At 50.1% G+C, this 14211-nt stretch overlaps 2 protein-coding genes across 2 annotated transcripts in view; both read left to right on the top strand.

Moving 5' to 3' along the window:
• Positions 1-14211, top strand: part of LOC116789429 (rhophilin-1-like) — a 146441-nt gene that overhangs the window by 22681 nt on the left and 109549 nt on the right. The gene's annotated exons all lie outside the window — the stretch shown is intronic.
• LOC116789684 (rhophilin-1-like) overlaps positions 1-14211 on the top strand; it is a 37134-nt gene that overhangs the window by 21478 nt on the left and 1445 nt on the right. The window contains 14 exon segments of the mRNA XM_032693804.1: positions 195-315; positions 317-362; positions 1849-1925; positions 1927-2037; positions 2952-3008; positions 3010-3067; positions 3070-3108; positions 6003-6122; positions 9808-9947; positions 9950-10004; positions 10261-10337; positions 11434-11580; positions 13228-13332; positions 13334-13387. Coding sequence (XP_032549695.1) covers positions 195-315; positions 317-362; positions 1849-1925; positions 1927-2037; positions 2952-3008; positions 3010-3067; positions 3070-3108; positions 6003-6122; positions 9808-9947; positions 9950-10004; positions 10261-10337; positions 11434-11580; positions 13228-13332; positions 13334-13387 — 1207 coding nt within the window.

The raw sequence follows: 14211 nt of genomic DNA, 5'->3' as shown, positions 1-14211 counted from the left end.
TCTATGATCCTATGATTCCATGATTCTATGTGATGGGAATGGCGGCTCCCACATGGAGCACTGAAAACCCTCCAGGCTCCTCCTGCGTCCATGGGCAAGGATAGAGTGGTTTGGGTGGGAAGGGACCATCAAGACCACCCCATACCAGGCAGGTGGGCAGCTGTTGACCCTTCCCTTCTCCTTCCCTTTTCCAGGTACGACTCCCTGACGGGGGTGCCATCCCACCAGCGGGCACTGGCCTTCGAGAAGGGCAGTGTCCTCTTCAACCTGGGGGCCCTGCACACCCAGCTTGGGGCGCGCCAGGACCGCGCCACCCCTGCCCGGCCTCGCCCAGGCCATCGACGCCTTCCAGAGGGCAGCGGGTACGTGGGGCCCTCCCGCCTCAGCCCCCCGGAGGGGAGGGCACGCAGGGTCTTGGGAATAAATCCGGGGGGGGGATTGGAGTGAAAGGAGACTGAATGATGGCTGTTTTCTGAATATAGTTATATATTAGGTTTGTAATTATATAGACTATATATATATAATATATAGTAATATAATAAATGTGCTATATATAATATATATACACTATATTAGCTATTTTATATTTTTATGTATTATATATAATAATATACTAGTATATATATAATATATACTATATATATTACTATATATTAATATAATATTAATATTCATATACTATTATCTATTATAGATATATATATACTATTATATATTAGATATATATTAGATATATCTAATATATAGTATGCATATAGTATATAGACTATATAGTGTATATATATACTATATAGTATACTATATATAGTATATATACCATATATACTATTACTAGTATACTATACTATATAGTATATATACTATATATACTATATCTAATATATTTAATATATATCAGTATATATACTATCCTGTAATTACTATATACACTATATTACATTACTATAATATATATTATATATACTATATGTACTATAGTATATAGTATATATACTATCTATAAAATATACATATATATAAAATATACTATAATATACTAATATAATATATAGTATATATTACATAGTATATAGTATATATACTATATCTACGTACTGTATATAGTATATATATAGTATATATACACTAGTATAGTATATATAATATATACTATTATATATACTATGTATTAAATAATATTAATTTACTATATATTATAGAGTATGCTATTATATATTTTTATTCTATATAATATAATATATAATATGTAATATAATAATATATATGATGTAATGTTCTATATAATACATAATTATGATATATTACATATTTTATATAATATAGTATTCTATATAATAGATGATAATATAAATCTAAATCTATTATATATTATATATAATTTATATATATTTTTAGATGTAATATATATAATGCATATAAAATATATGATATATATTTTATATATATATATTTATTCTAGAACAATTTGGTTTCAGTGAAAAACCGGTGTGGAGCCATTTTGGTTGTCATCTGCAATAATGCAGCACCATTAAAGCATAAAAATAACACTCCAAGAAATATGTAAGGGAAGGAAGAAACAGAAAGGAAAGACCTAAATATTCCTATATAATATATGTCTTCCTATATTTATGCTGGATCCAGCAATGAACCTTGGTGGTCGCAGCTTCCATGTGTTGGTTGAAGTGGTGGCCACAGTCCTGCCCAAGGGGTGCTCTCCATCCTTGGGGGGGTGGGGGACTCCTGCCATGGGGGTGACACGTTGAGTGTGTGGATGGAGTTTCTCCCTCCAGAAGTCTGACCCTCCTGCTTCCAAAACCGGTGACTACCGGGAGCTTCTCTCTTGTGCAGGTGCCTTTAACTACTTGAAGGAGAACTTCTCCAACGCTCCCAGCCTGGATATGAGCGCTCCTTCCCTGAACATGCTGGGTGAGGCTGATGGTGGCCCAGGTCCAGGAGTGTGTCTTTGAGAAGATGACCTTGCTCCGTGCCCAGAATGACTTCCTGGCCCGGCTGCAGCTCGCTCAGGAGGCGGCAAAGGTGAGGACTTTGGGGAGGAGAGGACTTTGGGGAGAAGAGGACTTCGTAGAATCAATTGGGTTGGAAAAGACCCCTGAGATCATCAAGTCCAACCCGTGCCCCAACCCCACCTTGGCACCCAGCCCATGGCACCGAGTGCCACGTCCAGGCTCTGCTTCAACACCTCCAGGGACAGGGACTCCACCCCCTCCCTGGGCAGCCCATTCCAATGGCTGATCCCTCTCTTTGGAAAGAACTTCTTCCCAATGTCCAACCTAAACCTCCTCTGGCACAGCTTAAGACCGAGACCCTTGTCCTACTGCTGGTTCCTGGGAGAAGAGACTGATCCCCACCCGGCTCCCCCCTCCTGTCAGGGAGTGCAGAGAGTGAGGAGGTCTCCCTTGAGCCTCCTCCTCTCCAGGCTCAGCCCCCCCAGCTCCCTCAGCCTCTCCTCACGGGAATTGTGCTCCAGACCCTTCCCCAACCTCGCTGCTCTTCTCTGCACCTGCTCCAGCCCCTCCATGTCCTTCCTGAGCTGAGGGCCCAGAGCTGGACACAGCACTCCAGGTAGGGCCTCACCAGCACTAAATCCAGGAGAGAATCCCTTCCCTGCTCCTGCTGCCACACTGCTCCTGATCCAGGCCAGGATCCATTGGCTTTTTTGGCCCCTTGGGCACCCCTGGGCTCATGTCCTGCTGCTGTCACCAGCACCCCCAGCTCCTTCTCTCTCTCCAGCCGCTCTGTCCCAGCCTGTGGAGCTGCAGGGGGTTGTTGTGGCCAAAGTGCAGGACCCGCCACTTGGCCTTGTTGAACCCCACACCACTGCACTTGGTGGGATGTCACTGTGGTCAGCAGAACCCTCCAGGAGAGGACAACCCGCTGCTGGTGTTCTCCTGATGGATGTCCTCCATCTCTTGTCTCCTCCCTCCTCCCAGGTGGAGGACGTCTACTCGCTGGTGCACCAGACCATGACCCAGCCCCACGTGAAGGACTTATGTTCCCTTCTCCTGGACCACCATGGTCCACGTCAAGTCAGAGCATTTCAAAGCCCTCTCCACTACTTCGCTGCCATCGCCCTCTGCGACTGCCCCGGTGAGTTCCCACCTTGGAAGGAGCTTCCTGCTCAGCTGGTTCCAAATGGGGGGGGGATTTCCAAAGCAGGGAGGCATGAACAGGTAGATGGATGCAAATCCTGGAGGTTTTGGGATGCTCTGAGGAGATGGATGCAAATCCTGGAGGTTTTGGGATGCTCTGAGGAGATGGATGCAAATCCTGGAGGTTTTGGATGCTCTGAGGAGATGGATCCAAATCCTGGAGGGTTGGGATGCTCTGAGGAGATGGATCCAAATCCTGGAGGTTTTCTGATGCTCTGAGGGGATGGATCCAAATCCTGGAGGGTTTGGGATGCTCTGAAGAGATGGATCCAAATCCTGGAGGGTTTGGGATGCTCTGAGCTGTGGATCTTCTTCATCCACTCAGCAATTCCTGCCCAGGGCAGATTTCCTCCCCATTTCTGGTTTCCACAGGGAAAAATCCTCCTAAAAAAAAGGAGCAAAAAGGTGCTGTAGGGATGTCACCTGCTGTAGGGATGTCCCCTGCTGTCCCCTTTGGGGCTGAGGGGCTAAATAGGGGGTCACTTGCCTGCTGACCACACCAGTGTCCTCAGCCCACCATCCTTTGAGGCAGCTCATGTTGGAGGCTCCCAAAATTAAAAATAACCCCCAAAATATCTGAATTTCCCATGGTGCCAGGAGAAGTGGGGTTGGCACCAGAGATGAATGAGCTGGGCTTGCACACTTCAGGATGATACAAAGGCCAGAATCCCTGCTGTCCTGAAGTTCATGGGAGCTTGGCCATGGAATTCTCTCCCAGCGGAACCACCCATTGCTCCCCAAGTATCACATGCCATTCCATGGATTTTCCCAGCCCTGATGCCAGGAGAAGTGGGGTTGGCACCAGAGATGAATGATCAGAGCTTGCACACTTCGAAGGTGATACCAAGGCCAGAGTTCCTGCTATCCTGAAGTTCATGGGAGCTTGGCCATGGAATTCTCTCCCAGCAGAACCACCCATTGCTCCTCAGGCATCACTTCTGGGGAGCTCTTTTTGGGCCTGTTGTCACCTGCACTGCTCAGCTCGTGGCTGGTGCCAGGGCTGATGCTGGGGAATTCAGTTCCCAAGCTCATGGCTGGATGTCCCAGGAGCCTCAGGAGGGTGGCTGTGCCAGGCTGGTGCATCTCCATGGAATCTCTGGGAGTTGGGATGCAGGATGTGCCTCGTCATCTCCATCTGTGCCGTCGCCAACACCCTGGAAGCGATTTTGGGTCCGGCAGAAGATCCGGGGGTGGGCAGCAGATGGGCACGGTGACCTTTGGTGCCACCCCGTCTCCTGGTGGGTGGCTGAGGAGGTCTTTTGAGGCCTGTCTGCCAAAACTGGTGCTGCCAGACTGTCCTGGCACCCTCCCCCGCTCCGGAGCCTGCCCCAAAATCCTCTTCCCAGGATTGGGCCGTGTGGGTGTTGCAGAAGGATTGATCAGGGAGACAGGAGAGAGTGGAGCAGCTTAAAGGCAGAAGCAGGAGAGGATGATGATGGAGATGGGTTTGGGTGGGGATACAAAGGACAGGGAAAACCTTTCCCCCAAAAATTTGGGAGCTGTTTGGCGTCCTGGTAAATTTAAGGCCTCGAGGGGAAGCAGAAATCTGCAGGAAACACCTGATTTGGGGAAATTTTTTTTGCCTGCTCTTGGGATCTGCCTCTCCCGGACCTCCCTGTCACAATAACAACTCTTTTGCTTCTGTAACCAGCTGGCAACAAACTCCTTACTCTGCAGATTAATCCCTCAGGGAATGCTGACATGGCAAGAGCTGGCACGGGCAGAGCTCCCAGCCCTGGAGCTGCCACTTCCCAACCCTCTGGATGCCGATGCCAGGCTGCTCACCAGGCTTTTGGGATCTTCTGTTTGGCCCAACAAAGCTCCCTGGAATTTTCTGGGTTGCTTTTTTATCACACTCTGTGCCTAGGGAAGGAGGTCCCTGAGAGCCAGAGGGGATTAGGAACAGCTTTGGCTGGAAAATCGGAGTTTAAAGAGCCTAGTGTGGGGCTTGGAGAGCCTGGGAGAGCTGCATCCATGTCCATTTCTCCATGGAAAAACCCCATGGTTGCACTGGGAGCTCTCTGCCTGTGCAGGGTTCCCTGGCACAGCAGGGAGGGCTCAGCTCCCTAATTAATGAATTAATTACACTTTAATCAGCCTGTTCTGAGTGACAGGCTGGAGAGCTGGGGGTGTTCACATGGAGAAGGGAAGGCTCCAGGGAGATCTGAGAGCCAATTCCAGGGCCTAAAAGGGGCTCCAGGAAAGCTGAAGAGGGACTTGGGACAAGGGATGGAGGGACAGCACACAGGGAATTGCTTCCCACTGCCAGAGGGTTAGATGGATATTGGGAAGGAATTCTTGGCTGGGAGGGTGGTGAGGGGCTGGAATGGAATTCCCGGAGAAGCTGTGGCTGCCCCATCCCTGGAAGTGTCCAAGGCCCAGGTTGGATTGACCTGGGCTAGTGGAAGGTGTCCCTGCCCGTGGCAGGAGGTGGCACTGGATGATCTTCCAGGTCCCTTCCAAGCCAAACCATTCCATCATTCTCTGGTTGGTCTCCACCTCCAGGTGGGGAAAACCAAGGGCTCCCTATTTCCCATCTGCTTCCATATGGGAGCAAAGGAAGGAGGGAGGCAAAAGAGCCGGATATTGTGCTGTGCCCAGCACAAATCCTGCCCTCATTCCAATCCTGGTGGAGTTTTGACTGGATAACTCATCCCTGTGCCCATCAGTGATGTCTTGGTTGTCCCAGGCTTTGTCTGGGCAGAGGAAGGTGGTGCTGAAGTTATTGGGGCCACCTGAACATGGATGTGGCTTCCTGATCCCCACTGCCAGAGGGTTCTGAGTGGCCCTGACCTCTCTCTAAGCCCGCTCCCACCCTTCTTCTTCCCACAGTGCCCTCGGAATCGGAGCTCCCAGAGCAGGAGAAGGCTTTCATGCAGTTCCATGTCACCATGCCAGAGGGACCATCGCTCCGTGTCCTGCTGCAGGATCCCGAGGAGAGGAGGAAGCTGGGTGAGCACATCTTTGGGGACAGAGGTCATTTAGGATTGCTGTCCACAAAGGGATGGGATGGAATTTTGGGGGATCTCTCCGTGCAAAGACACTTTTTGGGGGGGATTTCTTGGCAAACAGACTCTCCTGGGAGGGCAGGAAACATCACAATCTCCTTTAGGGTGTTGAGGACCAACTCGTGGTGCCTTCACCAACCTGACCAGCTGTGTCTGGCAGTGAAATTCCAGGTGTTCTGAGCCAGGAGACATCACCATCATGGAGAAATCATGTGGGACATGGAGATCCTGGAAGCTCCTGGGCTTGGGCTTGGGCTTGGCTTGGCAGTAAAACCTCCAGGTGTTCTGAGCCAGGTGACATCACCCTCATGGAGAAATCCATAGGGACACGGAGGTCCTTGATTTGGGCTTGGCTTGACTTGGCTTGACAGTAAAACCTCCAGGTGTTCTGAACCCAGTGATTTACCCAATGTCTCATGGAGAAATCCATAGGACATGGAGATCCTGGAAGCTCCTGGTCTTGGGCTTGGCTTGGCATAAAACCTCCAGGTGTTCTGAGCCAGGTGACATCACCTCTCTGGAGAAATCCATAGGGACACAGAGATCCTGGGAAGCTCCTGGGCCTGGGCTTGGGCTTGGCTCGATAACAAGGCACAGCAGATGCTTCAGGGGGTGGCATTTTTAGCTGCAGCAAAAAGCTTGGGAGATAAGAACCTCTCCCATGTGGATTTTCAGCTCCAGGGGGGAAAACAGAACGTGCTTATTCAGCTGAAGTCGTGTTTTGGCAGCTCCTCAAGCAAGCTCAGCACCCCTCATTTTGGGGGGTCACCTCCTGGGGCTTTTTTCCCCTCCTTGCAACACGTGGGAAAGGAGACAGTTCCCACCAGGAATGAGTTGGCAAAGTCCTCTCGGCTCCTCACCGGGTTTCAGTGGGGATGGGAGGTGAGGAACCTCCAAAATGAACCCCAAAGTCAGCGGTGTGGTGACACCACCCCAACACCCGTTGTACCACATTCCAGCTCTTCTGATTTTCCTGTGGGAATGAGTTTCTGCTCATGTCAGCTGGGGGAAAATTGATGTGCAGCAACAACCTCAGCTTGGTTTTTGGTTTAAAAAAGGAAGGGAAGAAACCCAGAGAGGGTGTGAATTCCCCATTCCTGGAAGTGTCCAAGGTCGGGTTGGACGGGACTTGGAGCAACCTGGTCTGTGGAAGGTGTTCCTGCCCTGTGGCAGGGGTTGGAATGAGATGATCTTGAAGGTCCCTTCCAACCCAAATTGTTCTATGGTTTTGAACTGGTGGCAGTAAATCATCCTCCTTGGAGAATATTTATTCCCTCTTCCCTTGTCTCCTGATCTTATAAGGTTGTGTTTTATCAGACATATTATATTCCATCATCTTAGTAGAGTGGAGCCAAAAGCTTGCACAACTTCCAAGGCCAACCTCTATCATATATTTTTCTATCCCTTATATTCTCTTATCCCTTATATTCTCCTATCCCTTATATTCTCCTATCCCTTATATTCTCCTATCCCTTAGATTCTCCTATCCCTTATATTCTGCCTATCCCTTATATTCTCCTATCCCTTATATTCTCCTATCCCTTATTCTCCTATCCCTTATATTCTCCTATCCCTTAGATTCTCCTATCCCTTAGGTTCTCCTATCCCTTAGATTCTCCTATCCCTTAGATTCTCCTATCCCTTATATTCTCCTATCCCTTAGATTCTCCTATCCCTTAGATTCTCCTATCCCTTAGATTCTCCTATCCCTTAGATTCTCCTATCCCTTAGATTCTCCTATCCCTTAGATTCTCCTATCCCTTAGATTCTCCTATCCCTTAGATTCTCCTATCCCTTAGATTCTCCTATCCCTTAGATTCTCCTATCCCTTAGATTCCTCTGTTCCTCATATTCCTCTGTTCCTCATATTCCTCTGTTCCTCATATTCCTCTGTTCCTCTTGGTTATTATTATTATAATTGTTTTAATTTTATTTTATTATTTTTAATTCTTACTTTAATTCTTATTTTATTATTTTATGCAGTGATAGGACATGAGGGAATGGCTTTAAGCTGAAGGAGGGTACATTTAGACTGGATATTAGGAAGAATTCTTCTTCCCTGTCCAGCCCGGAGAAAAGGCTCTGGGGAGACCTTGGAGCCCCTTCCAGTGCCTAAAGGGGCTCCAGGAGAGCTGGAGAGGGACCTGGACAAGGGGTGGAGGGACAGCACACAGGGAATGGCTTCCCAGGGTTAGATGGGATATTGGGAAGGAATTCTTGGCTGGGAGGGTGGTGAGAGGCTGGAATGGAATTCCCAGAGAAGCTGTGGCTGCCCCATCCCTGGAAGTGTCCAAGGCCAGGTTGGATCAACCTGGGCTAGTGGAAGATGTCCCTGCCCACGGCAGAGGATTGGAACTGGATGATCTTTCTGCTCACTTCCAACCCAACCCATTCCTTGACTCCATGATTATTATTATCCCCCATAATTCCACAGTTGTTCCTCGCTGCCATCGGGTGCTTTGCTAAAATAGAACTGATGCCGTTGCTACCGATTTTTTTTGCTGGGGAGTCTCCTCCTCTCTGTTTTCCATCCGACCCCAAAACATTCCCTGAGTTAGAACTTGCACAGGCTGCGTTTCTCCGGAGCCTGGAGCAAAGTCGATCCTTGGATCTTCTCCCTGGATTCTGTTGCCCCCCTGTGTCCGGAGCCTGGAGCAAAGCCAATCCTTGGATCCTCTCCCTGGGATTTTGTTGCCCCGTGTGTCCGGAGCCTGGAGCAAAGCCGATCCTTGGATCCTCTCCCTGGATTCTGTTGCCCCCGTGTGTCCGGAGTCTGAAACGGTTTCCAGGCCCACGTGTTTCCAAGCGACGCGTACGCACCGGAGAGAGCTTTTTGGGAGTTTAGCCTTGGAAACGGGTGCCTTGGTTGCAGTCTGTGGCAGAGGAGATGTTTGCTCTGATATCCGTGGGTTACCATGATTTCAGCTCCTCTGGCTGTTTTCCCACCGCGTCCTTTTCCCGAGGAGGGTCAAAACCTGTGGAAGGCAAGTGGGGAGGAGGAGCAAAGAGGTGATGAAGAGGATGGAGAGAGGACGTGCAGGGCGAGGACAAGGCTTGGCTTAGCCTGGAAAACAGGGAGAGCCGCTGCATCTTCCCAAAGGCTGAGCAATGAGGACGGGGCCGGGTCGTTCTCCGCGTTCCCGCTCCTGGACCCACAGGGCGAGGACAAGGCTTGGCTTAGCCTGGAAACAGGGAGAGTTGTTGCACCTTCCCCAAAGGCTGTTCCAGGGGATGGGGCTGGGTTGTTCTCCACCTTCCCAGCTCCCATGGGAGGCAAGGCACGGAGAGAAGTTAATTTGCAGGAGGAGATTGAGGTTAAGCTTTAGGAGGGACTTCGGGGGCGGCACGACGCCGGTTTTCAGGAACATCTGCCGGCTCCGGCGCCGGGGGAGCCAAGTAGGTCACCCTTCAAGGTCCCTTCCCAGCCCTCCATGGAGGGCTCGAGCTGAGGGGCTGGGAACGACCCCATTTAGAGCACCCAGCGGGCTGGGAACGTGACTGGGCTGTCCCTGAGTCACTCAGGGTGTCACAGCCCGGGAAGCTGCTCCCCATCCGTAGCAGCGGGAACGCGCCGGAACCCGCTCCGCTCCCAACCAACGAGATCCCTCTGCTCCCTCCCTCCCTGGCAGGCAAAGCTCACCTGAAAAAAGCCATCATGAAGCACGAGGAGGCCATGAGGATCCACGGGTTGTGCAAGATCCTCAGGAAGATGGACATCCTGCAGGAGGTCCTGTCCTTCGCCCACAAACGCTCCCTGAGCAAATACTCGGAGAATCAGACCACGAGGAGGATTTCTTCGAGACGGGAGATGCCCCAGACATCCACCGTGAGTGGGGTGGTTTTTTTTTTTTGGGGGGGGTGCATCTGGGGAGGGGGTTTCGGGGGTTTTTCCTCGGGTGGGGAAGCTCCACAGTGAGTTCATGGTGTGGCGGGGGGGTTCTTTAAATTCATGTCCAACCCGGACTGTTCCAGTATTCTCTGCTGCCTGAGCAGGTTCTTATGGGTCCCACCTTGGAAGATGTGGAGGTAGAAATTGCCTCCACAACCCCCCTGAGGTCACCCCCACTGTGTGTTTTTCTCAGCCAAAACCCACCAGAAGCCCGAGATCAAACCCCCAAACTTCTCCCAGGTGAAGGTGACCGACCTCTTCCACAGGCTGGTAGGTCCAGCTCCGGGATAAAGGATATCCCAAGGGAGCAGACATTCCCTCCTTCTCCTCCCCTGCATGCTCTGCTTTGCCTGCTTTCCTTCCTCCCCCAGCCTCTTCTCCCTCTGCCAGGCAGCTTTCCAAGGAGGATGAGCCGCCTCCTCACAGGCAGGAGGAGAGTTGGGAGGGCACAGATCTGGCTCTGCAAGACCTAAATGGTCACAGAACTCCTATGGGAGCTGGCACGGGCATTTTGGGGGGAGGTTGACCCAAGGGAGCCCCCAGAGGAAGGTTTTGTGGGGCAGGAGGCAGCAGGAAAATCCCACTGGAGCTTTATCCCATCCTTTTAGGTTTGTGGGGTCTTGGGGAACAGGACTGGGGTTCAGGCTGAGCTTGGGGTTTCTGTGGGGTCTGGCTGTGCTGTCACTGGGCACTCAAAGGAGAGATTGTCTCTGCTCTTGGAGAGCTCCAGGGCAGGCAGGGATATTCTGCTCCTGTGGGAATGGGAAAGAATAAAAAAAACCCAGGAAAACAGGAAAGATTTGAGGGGAAACAGACCCTGAAGAGGTGACGTGGACCACCACTCACACCCTCCTCTGTGTGGGTAGGGTTTGGCCCAAGGAAACCTTGAGAGGAATGTTTGTGGGGCAGGAGGCAGCAGGAAATCCCACTGAAGCTTTATCCCAATCCTTTTAGGTTTGTGTGGTCTTGAGAAACAGGACTGGGGTTCAGGGCTGAGCTTTGGGGTTTCTGTGGGGTCTGGCTCTGCTGTCATTGGGCAATGTCAAGGAGACATTGAACATCTCTGCCCTTGAACAGATCCTGTGGGAATGGAAAAGTAGGAGAAAAAAAGGAAAAGAGATAAGATTTGGGAGGGAAACAGCCCCTGAAGAGATGACCTGACCACCCCCAGCATCTCCCAGAGCCAGACAGTGATAAAACCCCTCAACCTCCCTCATCCCACCTTGGATGATGGGGGTTTTTTTCCCTGCAAAACATGGAATTTCTTCCCCTGCCCCCTCTCCATCCCTGGAATTCCAAGGCTGCATATCCTCGGGGAGTTGTTCCTACCCAAGAGGTGCTTTCCCATGTTTTCTGCCTCACCCAGGGACCCCTGTCAGTCTTCTCTGCCAAAAACAAGTGGTATCCAGCCAGGAGAGTCCACCTGAGGAGGGGAGAGAATGGATTTGGGTTCACCCTGAGAGGAGACTCCCCGTCCTCATCGCCGGCGTCATCCCGGGGGGGCTGCGCTGCCGTGAGTATCCCAGCTTCCCAATATTCCCAGGCTGGAATTGAGGGGTTTTTTGAGGGGTACCAGGTGGTTTTAGAACTTCATTGGTGAGCTCAAGTGGAGACTCATCCCTGCCACATTCCAGCCTGTATTCCTGGGAGACTGATTATCCCAGGTTCCTGCTATTCCCATGCTGAAATTGAGGGTTTTTTTGAGGCATACCAGGTGGTTTTAGGTCTTAGAAGTGCATTGGTGAACTCATCCCTGCAGGATCCCAGCCTGGATTCTTGGAGGGCTGCTCTACCGTAGTATTCCAGCTTCCCGCTATTCCCATGCTGGAATTGAGGTGTTTTGAGGGATACCAGGTGGTTTTAGGTCTTGGTGAGCTCAGGTGGAGACTCACCCCCTGCAGGATCCCAGCCTGGGGGTTGCAGGTGGGTGTCAGGGAACAACTGAGATGAATTTTAGGGAAAAACAGGAGGTTTGCTCAGATTTTAACTGCTGGCTGCCACCCACTACCTTGTCCCTCATTTTGGGATGTGAGGATGGAGGGAACAGGATGGCAAGTCTGCAAAACAGGTTGTCTCACTGACACTCACCGTGGGGGCTTTGTGGGGGTGGAGGGGCAACTTTTATCCAGCAGATCCCGAGAATCCTGATGGGATGCCCAAAAGGTCTCCCAACTCCCTCAGCATCCACCAGCCATCCAGAGCTGGAATCTCTGTAACAGTACAGGATCTTACCAGCAGGATCACATCTCTTTTGGGAGACCAAAATCTTCTCCAAGACCATTTATGGTCCATATCAGGACCAAAGTTGTGTCCCTTCTTCAACCTGGAGAAAGGAAGGCTCCAGGGAGACCTTGGAGCCCCGTCCAGTGCCTGAAGGGGCTCCAGGAGAGCTGGAGAGGGAATTTGGACAAGGGATGGAGGAACAGGACAAGGGGAATGGCTTCAAACTGAAATATGGGAGCTTTAGATGGGATTTTGGGAAGGAACTCCTGTCTAGGATATTGGGAAGGAATTCCTGTCTGGGACGGTGGTAAGGACCTGGAATGGATTTCCAGAGAAGCTGTGGCTTCCCCATCCCTGGAAGTGCTCCAGGCCATGTTTGACAGGGCTCAGGGAAGGTGTCCCTTCCCACGGAACAAGGTGGTCTTTAAGGTCCCTTCCAAGCCATTCCAGGGTTCCATGATGCTCCACGAGCTCCAAGACCTCTGTGTTCCCTGTTTCCCTGCAGGCAACCAGGCTGAAGGAGGGGATTACATCGTCTCAGTCAATGGCAAGGACTGCAGGTGGTCAGGAAGGCTCCAGGGAGACCTTGGAGCCCCTTCCAGTGCCTAAAGGGGCTCCAAGAGAGCTGAAGGGGGAATTTGGATGAGGGATGGAGAGACAGGACAAGGGGGCATGGCTTCAAACTGAAATATGGGAGCTTTAGATGGGATATTGGGAAGGAATTCCTGTCTGTGAGGGTGGTGAGGGCCTGGAATGGCTTTCCAGAGAAGCTGTGGCTGGCCCATCCCTGGAAGTTCTCCGGGCCACATTGACAGCGCTCAGGGAAGGTGTCCCTTCCCATGGAATGAGATGGCCTTTGATATCCCTTCCAAGCCATTCCAGGGTTCCATGATGCTCCACGAGCTCCAAGACCTCCGTGTTCCCTGTTTCCCTGCAGGCAGCCGGGCTGAAGGAGGGGGATTACATCGTCTCAGTCAATGGCAAGGACTGCAGGTGGGCCAAGCACGCCGAGGTCGTGCAGCTCCTCAAGAGCACCGGGCGACGAGGGCGTCGACATCGGGGTCATCACCCTGCACGGCTCCCAGGCCCCCAGGGCTGTAAGTCACCTCCCAGACCTTGGGAATTCCCCACTGCTGTGGGAGATGACACCTTAGAAGATTTAATTTAATTTAAGTTAATTCAAATTCATTAATAATTCTCTGGGTCGGTTTGAGTCTCAAAAGGCAAAAATCGCTCCTTGTCACGGCGCCGAATATTACGATAGTCAGGTTCTAATGGCAATATTCAAGTTCTAATGACAATATTCGGGTTATAATGGCAATAATTGGGTTCAACTTACAAGATTCAGGTCCTAATGGCAATTATTTAGCTTCTAATGGTAACATTTGGGTTCTAATGGCAATTATTCAGGGTCTAATGACAATGTTCAAGTTCTAATGACAATACTCAAGTTCTAATGACAATACTCAGGTTCTAATGACAATACTCAAGTTCTAATGACAATACTCAGGTTCTAATGACAATACGCAGGTTCTAATACAATACGCAGGTTCTAATGACAATACTCAAGTTCTAATGACAATACTCAGGTTCTAATGACAATACTCAGGTTCTAATGACAATACGCAGGTTCTAATGACAATACTCAGGTTCTAATGACAATTACTCAGGTTCTAATGACAATTACTCAGGTTCTAATGACAATTACTCAGGTTCTAATGACAATACTCAGGTTTTAATGACAATACTCAGGTTCTAATGACAATACGCAGGTTCTAATGACAATACTCAGGTTCTAATGACAATTACTCAGGTTCTAATGACAATTACTCAGGATCTAACGACAATTATTCAGGATCTAACGACAATTATTCAGGATCTAATGATGATGTTCAAGTTCTAAGGACAATGTTCAAGTTCT

This window comes from Chiroxiphia lanceolata, chromosome 1 (assembly GCF_009829145.1).
Source record: "Chiroxiphia lanceolata isolate bChiLan1 chromosome 1, bChiLan1.pri, whole genome shotgun sequence".
Taxonomy (NCBI): Eukaryota; Metazoa; Chordata; class Aves; order Passeriformes; family Pipridae; genus Chiroxiphia; species Chiroxiphia lanceolata.
Note: the sequence above shows the minus strand (reverse complement) of the source record. Positions and strands in the feature narration are given on the sequence as shown.